The sequence below is a fragment of the Silurus aristotelis genome (genome assembly GCF_946808225.1).
Source record: "Silurus aristotelis genome assembly, chromosome: 18".
NCBI lineage: Eukaryota > Metazoa > Chordata > Actinopteri > Siluriformes > Siluridae > Silurus > Silurus aristotelis.
In genome coordinates, this window is record NC_139591.1 from 17,104,058 (window position 1) to 17,120,227 (window position 16,170).

General features: G+C 38.5%; 1 protein-coding gene and 1 long non-coding RNA gene across 2 annotated transcripts; both read left to right on the forward strand.

The window, feature by feature from the left end:
• The first annotated feature begins 2,027 nt into the window (after positions 1 to 2,027).
• On the forward strand, positions 2,028 to 6,966 carry acat1 (acetyl-CoA acetyltransferase 1). Its single transcript, XM_083568921.1, has 12 exons — positions 2,028 to 2,178; positions 2,610 to 2,657; positions 3,514 to 3,631; positions 3,791 to 3,886; positions 4,228 to 4,328; positions 4,475 to 4,618; positions 4,700 to 4,850; positions 5,539 to 5,634; positions 5,860 to 5,973; positions 6,113 to 6,177; positions 6,253 to 6,410; positions 6,557 to 6,966. The coding sequence occupies exons 1-12, from the start codon at positions 2,137 to 2,139 to the stop codon at positions 6,675 to 6,677; spliced, it is 1,254 nt and encodes a 417-aa protein (XP_083425047.1). The 5' UTR covers positions 2,028 to 2,136; the 3' UTR covers positions 6,678 to 6,966.
• A 4,951-nt stretch (positions 6,967 to 11,917) lies between these two features.
• Positions 11,918 to 14,558, forward strand: LOC310740980. The gene is made up of 2 exons (XR_014537806.1): positions 11,918 to 12,288; positions 12,620 to 14,558. It is a non-coding gene; the product is annotated as an uncharacterized lncRNA (long non-coding RNA).
• The last annotated feature ends 1,612 nt before the right edge of the window (positions 14,559 to 16,170 follow it).

A 16,170-nucleotide genomic window follows, 5' to 3' on the forward strand; every position in this document is an offset into this window, starting at 1 on the left:
CTATGACTAGAACTGGATGTCTATAGAACTTATCTATATCTATCTGCAAATATATGAGCTGTATGAGGATATTTTGTATGGCAATATAAACTCAATGAGACTTTAAGTGGCGGTGAGTAATTTTCAGTTTTTTCCTCTGTGTTAGAGACCAGACACAGTAAGTACATGGTGCACTATATTTCGATTTTTTTTTTTTAACCCTTTTATATCTGAAACACATAGTGAACTTGTGAACTTTGTAATTATATACAGCAGCATGTTACTATCTTTAACAGGGACAAATAGATACTGAATAACTAAAGTCAGTAGGCCCCCATTTCAGACATGGTAATGAAACACTAGTGGATCTTAGGAGCTGTGTTTCTGTATTGCATCTCTTGAAAAACGGGTGGACCTTATATAATTAAATAATACAAATCAATTTCAGATTTTTCTAATTCAAAGAACTTTTACAATATTTATTGAAATGGAGTTGTGTGTTCCACATGATGCAGCCTCAGATGACACACATAAAAACTTTACTGATAACTATGTTCAAAATAGAGATATTAAAACCAATAAAATGTATTTGTCCAACATGTCCGATATTAATTTGATGTCTCACATTGTTCCAATACTTTTAGCCACAATATAAAAGTATATAGCATCCATCATATGGTAATTTACATTGCCTAGCCATCAAGTACTCATTTACATTTGATTTACATTTCTATAAGGGCTTTTGGCTCATGTTACTGTAAGAACAATCGCTTGTCTTAATTGCTCGGCTTTGCATTGTGAGGCTTGATTGTCCTTCAGGATGACCTCTAATTCCAACTGTTAATCATTTGTATTTTAATTACAATTCAGTTCATGTTATTTTTTTGTAAATTTCAATATAGAGAGCCAGATGACTTCTAAAAGTAGCTGCTCATGCTCACAGAGTTTCACTACATGCTGTACCCTGAATAAACTATCTATATAAAAACTAATACTTTATTTAAAGTTTTTAGCAGGTGTAAACATATATTAATGAAAAGGTTTATAGCAATTAGCAGACGCTCTTATTTAGCACGATATGCAGAAGTGCTTTGCAGTCTTTATATCAACCCCTAGGAGGTCGGCGGCGGTACTGCAGGGGGTCTGCTAATTAAAGCAATAGTTTTCAAAGTGTGTGTCGCGGCCCCCTAGTGGGGAATAAAGAAATGACATGTGGGGCGCAGTGAACATCAGTATTTATATAATTTTGTTTGTTTATTATTAATCTTCATTTAATTATTTTTTCTATTAATAATAAAGCTCATACACTTAAAGCAACCACAAACAAACAATGAGGCCATTCATGCAAATACGTTAAAACATTAGTTTGGGTACCTAAAACAAAAACATTTATTTTCTTTATTTATTTGTTTTATTGACATAGAACTTGATATTTCAATAAACATTTTTAAAAATTATATCATTACCATTTTTTGGAATGATGATGGACAAGTGGGGCTTGAAAATCCATCCCCCTCCAAAAAGGAAATGGCAGAAAGAGGTTTGAGAACCACTGGACTAAAGTCACATTTGTCACATCTTTTGATTATGGTATGTAGATGATATTTAAGATTTACAATATTAACAATGTTATGTTAAGGAACATTATTCTGAAATTGTTCCACAATTTGTGTATATACAAGAAGTGTGACTTGGACTGGAAATATATAAAATCCTGAACTAAAGAACCTAAACATAAGTGCTGTAATGTATTTAAGAATATATATATATATATATATATATATATATATATATATATATATATATATATATATATATATATATATTATTTTTTTTTTTTTAATAGTGACAGCATATGAGTATTACATAAATAAATAAATATTTAATCGGAACACTATATGTACAAATATTCAAAATAAATAAAATAACATTTATGTTGCACATTTCATTATCCTTAATGATCCACATACACAAAAATGAACTACTATTAGAAAGTCTTGTATATATGACTACAAAGCGCAATCCGTAAGAAAACTACACTACCCATAGTTTTTGTAAGGGGCGCGGCAACACCACACCTCCCAGCGTGATTGGCTGTTCTCCCTGTAAGCTCTTTTTCCCTACTGAGGTGAAGGTGAAACTCGCTTTGTGGTAGCGATGTCACTCTTCAGCACTCGCACTCAGTTCTGCCGGCGGCTGGTGAGTAAAAATTAAATAGCCGATGCAAGTTCAGTCGATCTGTGAACCTTTCTTTCTCCCCCCTGAGTCAACAGCACCACGTATAGCCGGCTAGCATGGTCGTTTTACTCCTCCACAGCCAAATCAAGTCCCTAGTAGCCGGGGCTGAATCCCATTGGGCTTTGTGATGCCTAATTAGGTGCACTTCATACGCCTGGAATACAATGACGTGCAGGGTACACGAAGTGCACTTGTGCAGTGCGGAAAGCGCGGTTTGAGATGCAGCCTGTGTCTTGTAGCAGCTGCAGGCCTAAAAGTTTATATATAACAGATAAAGAGATTACATTTCAGCTCTAGCTTCGTTTTATTGATTATTTTTGATTGTGCACTTAATATATAATTATTTTACATGTTAAATGTCTTCACCAAAAGCATGAAATATGTTTCCACAGGCACACAAGTATGTGGCCAGGACTTACACATCACGCCCTACTCTCAATGTGAGTTGTCAATATAAATGCATAAAATTATACCAAGTTATTAGTTTTTTTTTGTTCTGTTTTTTTTTTTTCTTCCTGAAAAAGTCTTTCAGGAGCTTAATGTCAGCTGTAATTATAAGATAAATATTAATGGTTTGAACCAAATAAAATGCTTTCATTCAGTTACCATTTCAACACAACCAACATACACTATATGGACAAAAGTGTGTGGACACCTGGACATAAGAGTTGTATAGAAATTTTGGGATGTCTCATTTCACATTTAGTCCCCATTTTCAAGTTCAAGGGGTTCAATAGGTTGAGGTCAGGGCTCTATAGAATGATATCTTTCACTCCAACCCATGTAAAGCATATATTAATGGAGCTTATGGAAATTGTCATGCTGAAAAAAGGTTTGGGTTTCCTAGTTAAGTGAAAGGAAAATGTAACGCTACAACGTCTAAAGACTTTCTATACAATTGTGCCCCTCCAGATTTGTGGTAACAGTTTGTGGAAGAACCACATATGGCTGTAAATGTCAGGTATCCCAATGCTTTTATCCCTATAGTGCATATAAATAAATAATAGAAATAAATCAGTGTTTTTGTATGAGTGAAAGTAAAATGACTTTAAAGTGATTTTTTCTTTAGATTTTGCATGGACACTATGTAAATATTACTTTAAAAAAATCTCTAAATTATCTCCATAACTTTGTATGTGTGAAGTGCTAGAAATTTCCCCACTGTGGGACGAATAAAGGTTTATCTAATCTTATGAACAAGCCACAGACCCACACCATGTATCTTCTCTTTATAGAAAGATGTTGAAGTAATTTTATAAAAGTTTTTATATATATTATATATTTGCACTCCAACAGGAAGTTGTCATTGTCAGTGCAGTCCGTACCCCTATAGGGTCGTTTAAGGGCAGTCTCTCGTCGCTTCCTGCAACCAAGCTGGGCTCTATCGCCATTAAAGGAGCGATCGAGCAGGCAGGTAAAGACCTACTAATATACACCTGCTAAAACTGCTTATTTTCACTGATAGAACATTGACACAAGCACGTGTTGTGCATTGTTTGTTTCAGGGGTAGCGTGTGAATGATACATACTCTAGTGTAGCCTGAGGTGGAGATTTGTTGTCTGGTCTTTGCAGGAATTCCACTAGAGGAAGTGAAGGAGGTCTACATGGGCAATGTGCTGCAGGCGGGTGAAGGGCAAGCTCCAACACGACAAGCACTTCTCGGCGCTGGTACGACTGTGGTACAAAAGGGCAAACAAACACGAAAACATGTCAAGTCCTTGAACTCTGGACGGCCTCGTCTTGGTTTAATCTCATACTAAGAGCGATAAGGACTTAATAAATTAAACATCCTCATTTATAGCAGTGTTTCAATGAGATTTTAAGTAACACTTATACAGTATTAACCATGTAAACATCATGGGGGGTTAGGGGGCACAGAAGAAAACGCAGTTGCAGCAAAGTGGCATGAAATACAGTATGTACGATAGAAACCACTAAATACAATCAGCATGTCTATTATGAAAAATTGTCATTAGATATATGATCATTTTTGTCTCTTTATCTTGCAGGTCTTCCTCTGTCCACTCCAGCGACGACAATTAACAAAGTCTGTGCCTCAGGCATGAAGTCCATCATGATGGCTGCTCAGAGTCTAATGTGTGGGCACCAGGTATCAGTCCGTAGCTTTAAATAAAACGACTTGCTTGTGCAAAACATATTCCTCTCCGCTTATGTGGTTTTTCATTGAATATTTGGACGGATGGAAGAAAATATTCTATTTGAGGCTGAGGGATAATTTAATGTGGGCGTTTTTAGGATGTGATGGTAGCAGGCGGCATGGAGAGCATGTCTCAGGTTCCTTACATACTGGCGAGAGAGACTCTTCCGTACGGTGGGGTAAAGATGGAGGACCTCATCGTGAAGGACGGCCTTACGGATGTGTACAACAAATTTCACATGGTAATTTCCTTCCTGTTTTAGTACAAAAAACTGTATTGAGTTTACCTTTAAACATGCCAGTCATGACTGTTTCATGTTTAGGGGAACTGTGCAGAAAATACAGCCAAGAAAAGCAGCATTTCCCGAGAGGAGCAGGACGCCTATGCAATTAACTCATACACACGCAGCAAAGCAGCATGGGAGTCCGGAATCCTGGCCAAAGAGGTGGTTCCAGTCAGCATCCCTCAGAAGGGTCAGTCATACCTGCTGGTTACTGTACAAAAAAGTGCCGTCATGATGCTTTCATAGACATTGAATAAGAGGATCTCAGGGTAACTCGATCAAAATCCACACATCCTTTCAACATAAATGTAATCCTTCCTTCAACTTGCACATTTTTATAACATTTTTCATTAAAGGACAGATTTTTTTTTTTTATTTGCTGACCTAATAAAATTATATATTTTTTTACATTTATTTCTATTTATTGTGATCCCAATAATGTGGAACTACATTTACAACTGACCTTTCTGTTAAAACTGTTTAATTAATTTCCTTAAGGATGAGGAGTAAAAAGGTACAGCTAAGGAACTGATGGGCCAGAAAAAGATATTTAAAATTTGGAAACTCTGCAAACGAAACATTTATTGTTTAATTGTAGACATTACAAGTCAGTTTTTAATGTCTGGGTTATTTGAAATATTTTGATTATCACAGTTCTACATGAATGGTGCAAAATTATATTTAAGCTCCGGTATCGCCATCTTCCACTCTTGGGCCCTTGAGCAAGGCCCTTAACCCTTTGTGCTCCAGGGGCGCTGTATCATGGCTGACCCTGCGCTCTGACCCCAAGCTGGGATATTCAAAGAATGAATTTCACTGTGCTGTAATGTGACAAATAAATTCTATTGTATTCTATTCTATATGATTTTTTCATCCAGGAAAGCCGGATATTGTAGTTAAAGAGGATGAAGAATGGAGGAAGGTGGATTTTAGCAAAGTGCCCAAACTAAAGACCGTCTTCCAGAAAGAAAACGGTAAGACATTTTTTTCTTTGGTTTTTCTATTAGATTAATTATACTGATAAAATGTGTCTAAATTTAAACTGTATGAATTTTGACCAAACTGCCTCACTTAAGTAATAAATATAATTTTTCAATTTCAGACCAAATGTACTGACTTATATGATGGAAACTGCTTAATAGTATCATTCCGTTTCTCCAAATACTCTAATTGCATTTGTGGGCATATCTGATTTGCAGGCACGGTGACGGCAGCTAATGCTAGCACGCTGAACGACGGCGGGGCTGCGATCGTCCTCATGACCGCAGACGCAGCAAAGAGACTTAACGTCACACCACTGGCGAGGATTGCAGGTGAGATTTCAAGCATCTTGCGTTAATAGTGACCAAAACTATCTTTTTTTTATAATTGGTTATAAAAAACAGTTATCATCTCTCTCTTGCTATTTGTTGTTGCATTTCTTTATTAAACCTGACTCTATTTAATCCGTAGCGTTTGCTGACGCTGCCGTGGCTCCTATCGACTTCCCGATCGCTCCGGCCTTCGCTGTACCCAAGGTGAGCAACTGTTTGTTTTTTACGTCGAGAGAACACATTTCTGAGCTTTGTATATTGAGTCATATTATGGTGTAGGTGCTGAGCGCGGCCGGTGTAAAGAAAGAGGATGTAGCCATGTGGGAAATAAACGAGGCGTTCAGCGTGGTTGTTCTGGCCAACATTAAGATGCTGGACATCGACCCGAGCAAAGTAAACATCAATGGTGGTGCAGTGTCTCTCGGCCACCCTATTGGGTAAATAACAACAAACAATAACAGATCGGTTAAAAAAAATATTTGCTGAATGTAAACAAACATGCAGTCACACAATTAGTAAAAGTATTGTCTTAGGTGCAGTTATCTTAACTCTAATTCCTGTTTTATATTTGTTTTTTCCTAAGAATGTCTGGGACGAGGATAGTCGGACACATGGTGCACCATCTGCAGCCTGGGCAATACGGCCTGGCGGGCATTTGCAATGGTGGGGGCGGAGCCTCGTCTGTTCTCATCCAGAAACTGTAGCTGTAGATCTGTTGATCTCTTTTTCAATTTAACATCGACAGGTCAAATTACCAGACAGTACGACTCCAACTCTATACGGTTACAATCACTCCAGAATAGGTCACTCCCTCTGTCAGCATCAGAGAAATTATTAAATGTCTTTTTGTTGTTTTTGTTTTGTCGAACATTTGAAATCCTTCATCAAGTAACATATATTTAAGATTAGCTTTATTTAAAGTGTCTTCTGATTGTGTTTTCCGGTGTAGAGGTTATTAAAAAATGCTGATGCAATAAAAGGTCATTAATTGTTGGGTTTTTTTTTTTTTTTTGGTTTACATGCTTAGCATTTTAAATTTATTTGTTTTGGTAAAAACCTTTTTTCAAAGTCACTTTGAGAAAGCGAAGGAACGTGATCTATTCATGTTGAATTCCATGGTTCATATCATAACATGATCACACACTTTTTCAGCATGCGAGCTACTTATAAAATTATCTACCTACTAAAAATGCATAAATAAATATCTATTTTTTTAATGTCATGCGATCTACACTCACTAACTTTGCGATCGACCTGTAGATTGCGATCGACGTATTGGGCACCCCTGATGTAGAGTATAACATGATGCACTTATGTTTTATGTTGTAAGGTAAAACTTTTTTTAAAAAGGTGCACTGTTTCAATGAGTTATGTTTAAAAAAAAAAAAAAAAAAAAAAAACCACTTCAACTAATAAAATGCTAGAGAGCAAACTGTGATAATTTGCAAAATACCATAAGGTTAGACAAAATTTATGAATGAACTAGATATTTTTAACCATTGAAAAATTTCTGCAAATTCAAGCATAAGTTTGAAAATCTGCCTTCAATGTATAGATGTTTTTATGTTAAAATCTTTGAGCTGTGAGTAAAAAGTGTCTGCAAAGAGTTGACAAATTTCCAGAGTTAATGTCCTTGTCATTGCCTTCATTTCTTTGATGTACTCTACTTAAAAAAGGGGTTTCACAGTTTTAGCTGTAGTATGGTTTAAAAAAAAGAGCTAGTGGTCTTGTAAGCACAGTATCTCACAGAGTAGTCGATGTGCAGTTTGTATAGCTGTACAGATTTACTATTCTCTGAAAATAACTCAACATACAGCCATTATTGTCTAAATAACTAGCAACAAAAGTGAGTACACCCTGAGCATGTCATAACTGTGCAAAGTGTCAATATTTAGTGTGAACACAATTGTTATCTAGCACTGCCTTAATCCTCCTGGACATGGAATACACCATTCATTCCACTCTTCCATAATTACATCACGGAACTGCTGGATGTTAGACACATGGTGCTTTTTCACCTTCTGTTTTTAGCTATATCACCTTCAGCTTCCTCAGCAAGGCACTTGTGGTCGTTATTATGTTGAAAAACTGTTTCGACATTTTCTGACGGGAAGCTGTTTCAGAATGTCACAGCACATGTTGGAAACCATGTTTACTCAATGAACTGCAGCTCCCCAGTACCAACAGCACTCATGCAGCCCCAGACCATGATGCTACCACCACCACCATGTTTGATTGTAGGCAAGACACAATTTTCTTGGTGCTCCTCACCAGGGCATCACCACACAGCTGGATACCATCTGAGCCAAACAAGTTTATAATAGTTTCATCAAATTTTTATTCTTTAATCCTCAGCGTGTTCATTGCCATGACAGAAACATGATCAATAGGACGTGGATTTGCATGGATGTATGTTGAGGAAGGCCAACGAGGAGGTTTATGGATGTGCTGAGGGAACACATGCAGGTAGTTGGGATGAAAGAGGCAGATTTACAGGACAGGAAGGGTATGGAGAAGGATGATCCGCTGAGGCGACCCCTATGGGAGAAGCCGAAAGAAGAAGAAGAAGAAGAAGAAGAAGAGAGTATTGTCCCTTTTAGAAGATTATACTAAGATTAAACTTGTTGAAATGTGAGGGGTGTACTCACTTTTGTGAGATATAGCATAGTTTTATGAATTAGAAAAAGCCCCAGCAATAAGTTGTTTGGCCGCTGAAGGAATCATTGAATTGGCTCCTACTGGTGAGTCAAATTATACAGTATATTTCACAGTTTTAACCACAGGAAGTTCTTCTTCTTCTTTTTCTTTCGGCTGCTCCCATTAGGGGTCGCCACAGCGGATCATCCGTCTCCATACCACCCTGTCCTCTATATCTGCCTCTTTTACACCAACTACCTGCATGTCTTCCCTCACCACATCCATGAACCTCCTCCTTGGCCTTCCTCTTTTCCTCCTACCTGGTGGCTCCATCTTCAGCATTTTTCTACCAATATAATTCATGTCCCTTCTCTGCACATGTCCAAACCATCTCAATCTCGCCTCCCTCACCTTGTCACCACAACATCCTACATGTGCTGTCCCTCTAATAAACTCATTTCTAATCTTGTCCATCCTCGTCACTCCCAACGAAAACCTCAACATCTTCAGCTCTGCTACCTCCAGCTCCACCTCCTGTCTTTTACTCAATGCCACTGTCTCTAATCCATACAACATCGCAGGTCTCACCACAGTCCTATAAACTTTCCCTTTCATTCTTGCAGATACTCTTCTATCACAAATCACTCCTGTCACTCTTCTCCACCCACTCCACCCTGCCTGCACTCTTTTCTTTACTTCCCTAACACACTCTCCATTACTTTGCACTGTTGACCCCAGGTACCTGAACTCCTCCACCTTCTTCACCTCTTCACCCTGCAACCGCATCACTCCACTGCCCTCCCTCTCATTCACACACATGTACTCTGTCTTACTCCTACTGACTTTCATTCCCCTTCTCTCCAGCGCATATCTCCACCTCTCCAGGCTCTTCTCAACCTGCTCTCTACTCTCACCACAAATCACAATATCATCTGCAAACATCATAGTCCAGGGAGACTCCTGTCTGACCTCGTCCGTCAACCTGTCCATCACCACTGCAAACAGGAAAGGGCTCAGGGCCGATCCTTGATGTAGTCCAACCTTCACCCTGAACCAGTCTGTCGTACCTACTGCACACTTTACTGCCGTCACACTGTCCTCATACATGTCCTGCACCACCCTCAAATACTTCTCTGACACACCTGACTTCCTCATACAATACCACAACTCCTCTCTCGGCACCCTGTCGTACGCTTTCTCTAAATCCACAAATACACAATGCAGCTCCTTCTGTCCTTCTCTATACTTCTCCATCAACATCCTCAAAGCAAATAAGGCATCTGTGGTGCTCTTCCTCGGCATGAAACCATACTGTTGCTCACAGATGGTCACCTCTTCTCTCAGCCTGGCTTCCACTACTCTTTCCCATAACTTCATGGTGTGACTGATCAACTTAATTCCCCTGTAGTTACTGCAGGTTTGCACATCTCCCTTATGCTTAAAGATCGGTACCAGCACACTCCTTCTCCATTCCTCAGGCATCCTCTCCCCTTCCAGAATCCTGTTAAACAATCTGGTTAAAAACTCCACTGCCATCTCTCCTAAACATCTCCACGCTTCTACCGGTATGTCATCTGGTCCAACCGACTTTCCATTCTTCATCCTCTTAATCGCTGCTCTCACTTCCTCCTTACTAATCCTATCTACATCCTGCTTCACCAACTCCACATCCTCCAACCTTCTCTCTCTCTGATTTTCCTCATTCATCAGCTGCTCAAAATACTCCCTCCATCTTCTCAACACACTCTCCTCACTAGTCAACACATTTCCCTCTCCATCCTTTATTGCTCTAACTTGCAGTACATCCTTCCCAGCTCGGTCCCTCTGCTTGGCCAATCGGTATAAATCCTTTTCTCCTTCCTTAGTGTCCAACCTCTTATACAGTTCCTCATATGCCTTTTCCTTGGCTTTCGCCACATCCCTTTTAACCTGCTGCCGCATCTCCTTGTACTCCTGCCTACTTTTCTCATCACTCTGTCGATCCCACTTCTGTTTTGCCAATCTCTTTCCCCTAATGCTCTCCTGCACTTCCTCATTCCACCACCACGTCTCCTTGTCTTGCTTTCTATTTCCAGATGTCACACCAAGTACTTTTCTAGCTGCCTCCCTCATCACTCCTGCAGTAGTTGCCCAATCATCCGGCACCTCTTCACCACCACCAAGCCCCTGTCTGACCTCTTCCCTGAACCTCACACTACACTCTTCCTCCTTCAGTTTCCACCATCTTATTCTTCTTTCAAACCTTACTTTCCTCCTCTTCTTCTTCGCCTCCAAAACCATCCTACAGACCACCATTCGATGCTGTCTAGCTACACTGTCCCCCGCCAACACCTTACAGTCTCCAATCTCCTTCAGGTTGCATCTCCTACACAGAAGATAATCCACCTGTGTGCACCTTCCTCCACTCTTATATGTCACCCTATGATCCTCCTTCTTCTTAAAATACGTGTTCACCACTGCCATTTCCATCCTTTTAGCAAAATCTACCACCATCTGCCCTTCCACATTCCTCTCCTTAAAACCATACCTACCCATCACCTCCTCATCACCTCTGTTCCCTTCACCTACATGCCCATTAAAGTCTGCCCCAATCACCAATCGTTCTTTCCTAGGTACACCATCTACCACTTCATCTAATTCACTCCAGAATCTTTCCTTCTCCTCCATCTCACAGCCAACTTGTGGAGCATAGGCACTGATGACATTTATCATCATCCCTTCAACTTCCACCTTCACGATCATCACCCTATCAGAAACTCTCTTCACCTCCACTACACTCTTACTGTACTCTTCCTTCAGAATCACCCCTACACCATTTCTCTTCCCATCCACACCATGATAAAACAGTTTAAACCCACCTCCAATGTTCCTGGCCTTACTCCCTTTCCACTTGGTCTCCTGAACACACAACACATCTACCTTTCTCCTCTCCATCATATCAGCTATCTCTCTCCCTTTACCCGTCATAGTACCAACATTTAAAGTACCAACCCGAACCTCTACTCTCCTACACTGCTCCTTTTCCTGCCGTCTCTGTAGACGCCTTCCTCCTCTCCTTCTCCTCCTTCGGCCAACAGTAGCCCAATTTCCACCGGTACCCTGTCGGCTAACGATACCTGTGGCGGTCGTTGTTAACCCGGGCCTCGACCGATCCGGTATGAAATTCTCATTTGTGATCCGCATATTTGATTTGGCACATGTTTTACGCTGGATGCCCTTCCTAACGCAACCCTCCCCATTTACCCGGGCTTGGGACCGGCACTAAGAGTACACTGGCTTGTGCCCCCCTAATGGCTGGGTTGTTAGCAAATACAAAAAGGCATTGCGAATACTGAAAAAAAACAATAGTTTATTTATAATATGTCAATAAAAACAAAAAACAAAACATTCAAATGGTTTAATACAATGAATAAATATTTTTTTGTGCTCTAGTCAGTAAAATCCACAAGAGGGCACAATCTAGCCTGTATTTAACATTTAACTCCTCATACAGCCAACAAACATCAAAATATGAAATAAATAAATAATCAAATGGCCTGATAAAGTAGTGGCTGATAAAGTGAATAAAATGGAAAAAGCTTAATTCTGGCATCAGCATGTCCAAAAAGTAGAATGTATTAAACACACAAGAGCAGACACGCTTAATGATTAACGCTAAAATTTTCATTTTAAATTACAGCAATTTTTTAAACCCCCCCCCCCAAAAAAAATTAATAAATAAATAAATAAATAAATAAATAAATAAACATTTTAATGGATTAATGCAATTAATGAGTAAATGGAACTAAACATTTTTTTGTGTTCTAGTCAGTGTAAACCTCAAGAGGGCACCAGGTTTTAAACTGAGCCTGTCTTTAACAATCCAACAAAACAAAAAAATTGGCAACCCTTTTTCACTTCTGATCCAGTAAATAAAAAAAGAAAAGGATTAATTTTGCTATCATCATGTCAAAAAAGTAAGATGTATTAAACACTCAAGAATATATAGCATTAAAGAGCCACTTATCAGCCAAAAAATAAATAAAAAATCAACTTTTATTAGTGAGATGAATCTTATACTTTAGTCGGATCCTCTTGGTGAACCAAGTCATAAATAATATTTCAGCCACATCTTGGCAAAGAAGAATAAAAATTAATATCAGCAATATTGTATCTTTGTTCGGTTTATGAAAAAATAGCAACGAGTTGTATGTGAGCTTGAATAAGCCAGCTGTTATTATTGATGTGACCGTTGTTTATGATTCGGCTCTTAGTTGGGAGAGGAATATGTGATATTACGGTGCTTTAGGTAAAGTTCAGCAAAGAGGAACGATAGAAAATATGATAGTCGTTTTTACTGAGAATCATTTTAAGAGATCGGATCATATGGTCAGTTTTTATTGCTTGTGATTTGAATCTTCTTGGTGAGCCAAATGGTCTGACTTGCTGAAAAGATTTGAAATTCCATTCACATAACAGTCCTTAACTCATAATTGTTGCAGTTCCACATGTTGGCCAGCAGTAGGCGCTACATTTCTCTACAACTCACTCATTTATTCATTAGGAATCCTTTTTATGATCAAGGTAAAGAGTTACAGTTTATCACTTGTAGTGTCTTAGTGTAGCGCTGGAGTATTTGAACAGCAATTTGTGAGCGTTGTTGACATGAAGACTGAGGTAGAGAGAGAGAGAGAGAGAGAGAGAGAGAGAGAGAGAGAGAGAGAGAGAGAGCTGTTCTTGTCTTCAAAGTTTTATTTTTCCCCAAAACTTAACCAATCTAGCAAAACTGACAATGTTATCTTTTCATTATTAAGTCGTTCAGAGTGTTAGAGGCCTTGCTGACAGTAATCAACAGTGAACTTTTTTTTATGTTATAAAAGTTTGTTGTCACCTCACTACTTCAGGGCCCTGAGCTTATGTTAGTGTCTGGCATTTTTTTCACTGTGATCTGTCCTGGTTTCTTCTGGGCCCACAATGTCTTCACCAAAATCATTAAAGTTTATGGGAGTGTTTATTTACTGGCATCCCATTAGAAGGAAATACACACTTCCTGGTATGCGGCTACTAAGTGTAAATGAATGAACAGTGTCATAATGTTACTATTTATAACAGCGAACATAACCACACTGTTATTGTACATGATCTGAGAGAAAGAGTACCGGAATGTTTGGGTATAAGGATTGCAGGTGTGATACACAGTACACACAGCCAATCAGCAACAAGCAGTGCTGCTAACCCCACCCACTTATGTAAGATAATTACATTTCCCCAAATCTGGTTGTAGAACCTGTTGACAGAAGACAGAAGATCATTTACCAGAGAAGGGTTTTATATACACACTCTTTACCCTATGTATGCTGTAAGCACACATTTATCCCACATCAAGCACACAGTTATCCCACTTTAACACTAGACTATATATTTTATTACATTTCATATTTTACGCATCATTTAAACATCTAGAAGAATTCCATATGCTAATATTTGTCACCTGAATCAGGACAATAAAATATATTATATTGTATAGCATTGTTCAGTGATTATTACTCTTAAAGCAATTCAGATCAGTGAAAAGTTAAAAAAAATGCAAGCCTGTTTTGTCATTTGTCAAATAAAAAATAATTAAATTAAATGTGGGAACAATAAAACAACAATCTGATTTAAAATAAATATAACAAAACATTATGTGGATTTAACAGTAAATTACTGTCAGTTAAACACAAGAGTAAATAAATGTATTGTATTTCTTAAATTTACACTTTGCACCATGTCAATCTAATCAAATCAAATCAAATCTAAAATGAGAGAACAACACAATGTTAAACATTATCTAAAGTATAAACATTCTCTTTGTTGGTAATTAATATAAAAATAATTAATTATAGTGAAGCTACAGTAAAAACCCTGATGTTTTCCAATTACAACACTTCTAGGTGTTGTACTGTGTTCTATTCCTTTTATATGACTGCACTTCTCCAACAATTACAATCTCTTTTCATGAACAAGCCAAAACAAAAAAATAATAATATAAAAAAAAAAAAAAACATTTGAACATAGATTTTTCTCTATTTACAAACACTATTATGGATGGAGTAAAAAAAAACTAACCAGAACGAAATAAAACAGTTTAGGAAAGCCACCAGCCTAGCTGAATCACTAGGAAAGAAATTATAATTATATTTAGAATATATATTCTTATATATAATGTTAAAAAAGAAATAATATTTTTTTCAAATGGCAATATTTTAAGGCAATACAGTGGAGCTAAAAAGTATTCAGTCAGCCACCAATAAGTTCTCCCAGTTAAAAAAATGAGAGAGGCCTGTAATTTTAATAATAGGTACACTTCAACTATGAGGGATAAAATAAGAAAAAAAAATCTCCCCATCTCAATACTTTGTTATATACCCTTCGTTGGCGATAGCAGAGATCAAACGTTTTCTGTAAGTCTCCACAAGGTTTTTACACACTGTTGCTGGTAGTTTGGCCCATTCCTCTATGCAAATCTCCTCTAGAGCAGTGATGTTTTGGGGCTGTCGCTGGGCAACACGGATTTTCAACTCCCTCCAAAGATTTTCAATGGGTTGGGATCTGGAGACTGGCTAGGCCACTCCAGGACCTTAAAATGCTTCCTACAAAGCCACTCCTTCGTTGCCTGGGCGGTGCGTTTGGGATCATTGTCATGCTGAAAGACCCAGCCATGTTTCATCCTCAATGCCCTTGCTGATGGAAGGAGGTTTTCACTCAAAATCTCACGATACATGGCCCCATTCATTTTTTCCTTTACGCGGATCAGTCATCCTGGTCCCTTTGCAAAAAAACAGCCTGAAAGCATGATGTTTCCACCCCCATGCTTCACAGTAGGTAAAGTGTTCTTTGGATGCAACTCAGCATTCTTTCTCCTCCAAACACAAGTTGATTTTTTATCAAGAAGTGTTATTTTGGTTTTATCTGACCATATGACATTCTCCCAATCCTCTTCTGGATCATCCAAATGCTCTCTAGCAAACTTCAGATGGGCCCGGACATGTACTGGCTTAAGCAGGGGGACACGTCTGGCACTGCAGGATTTGAGTCCCTGGCGGTGTAGTGTGTTACTGATGGTAGCCTTTGTTACCTTGGTCCCAGCTCTTTTTTTTCTTTTGCTCACCGTTCTTGTGATCATTTTGACCCCACAGGGGTGAGATCTTGCGTGGAGCCCCAGATCGAAGGGAGATTATCAGTGGTCTTGTATGCCTTCCATTTTCTAATTATTGCTCCCACAGTTGATTTTTTCACACCAAGCTGCTTACCTATTGCAAATTCAGTCTTCCCAGCCTGGTGCAGGTCTACAATTTTGTTTCTAGTGTCCTTTGACAGCTCTTTGGTCTTAGCCATAGTAAAGTTTGGAGTCTGACTGTTTAAGGTTGTGGACAGGTGTCTTTTATACTGATAATGAGTTCAAACAGGTGCCATTAATACAGGAAATAAGTGGAGGACAGAGGAGCCTTTTAAAGAAGAAGTTACAAGTTGGTGAGAGGCAGAAATTTTTTTGTAGGTGACCAAATACTTATTTTACACCATAATTTGCAAATACATTCT

What these genes read in the sequence shown, in the direction of transcription:
- acat1 (XM_083568921.1), top strand. Translation starts at nt 2,137, where the DNA reads ATGTCACTCTTCAGCACTCGCACTCAGTTCTGCCGGCGGCTG. An exon ending in CATCACGCCCTACTCTCAAT is followed by an intron (nt 2,658 to 3,513) that starts GTGAGTTGTCAA and finishes GCACTCCAACAG; the next exon opens with GAAGTTGTCATTGTCAGTGC. An exon ending in CGGCCTTCGCTGTACCCAAG is followed by an intron (nt 6,178 to 6,252) that starts GTGAGCAACTGT and finishes ATTATGGTGTAG; the next exon opens with GTGCTGAGCGCGGCCGGTGT.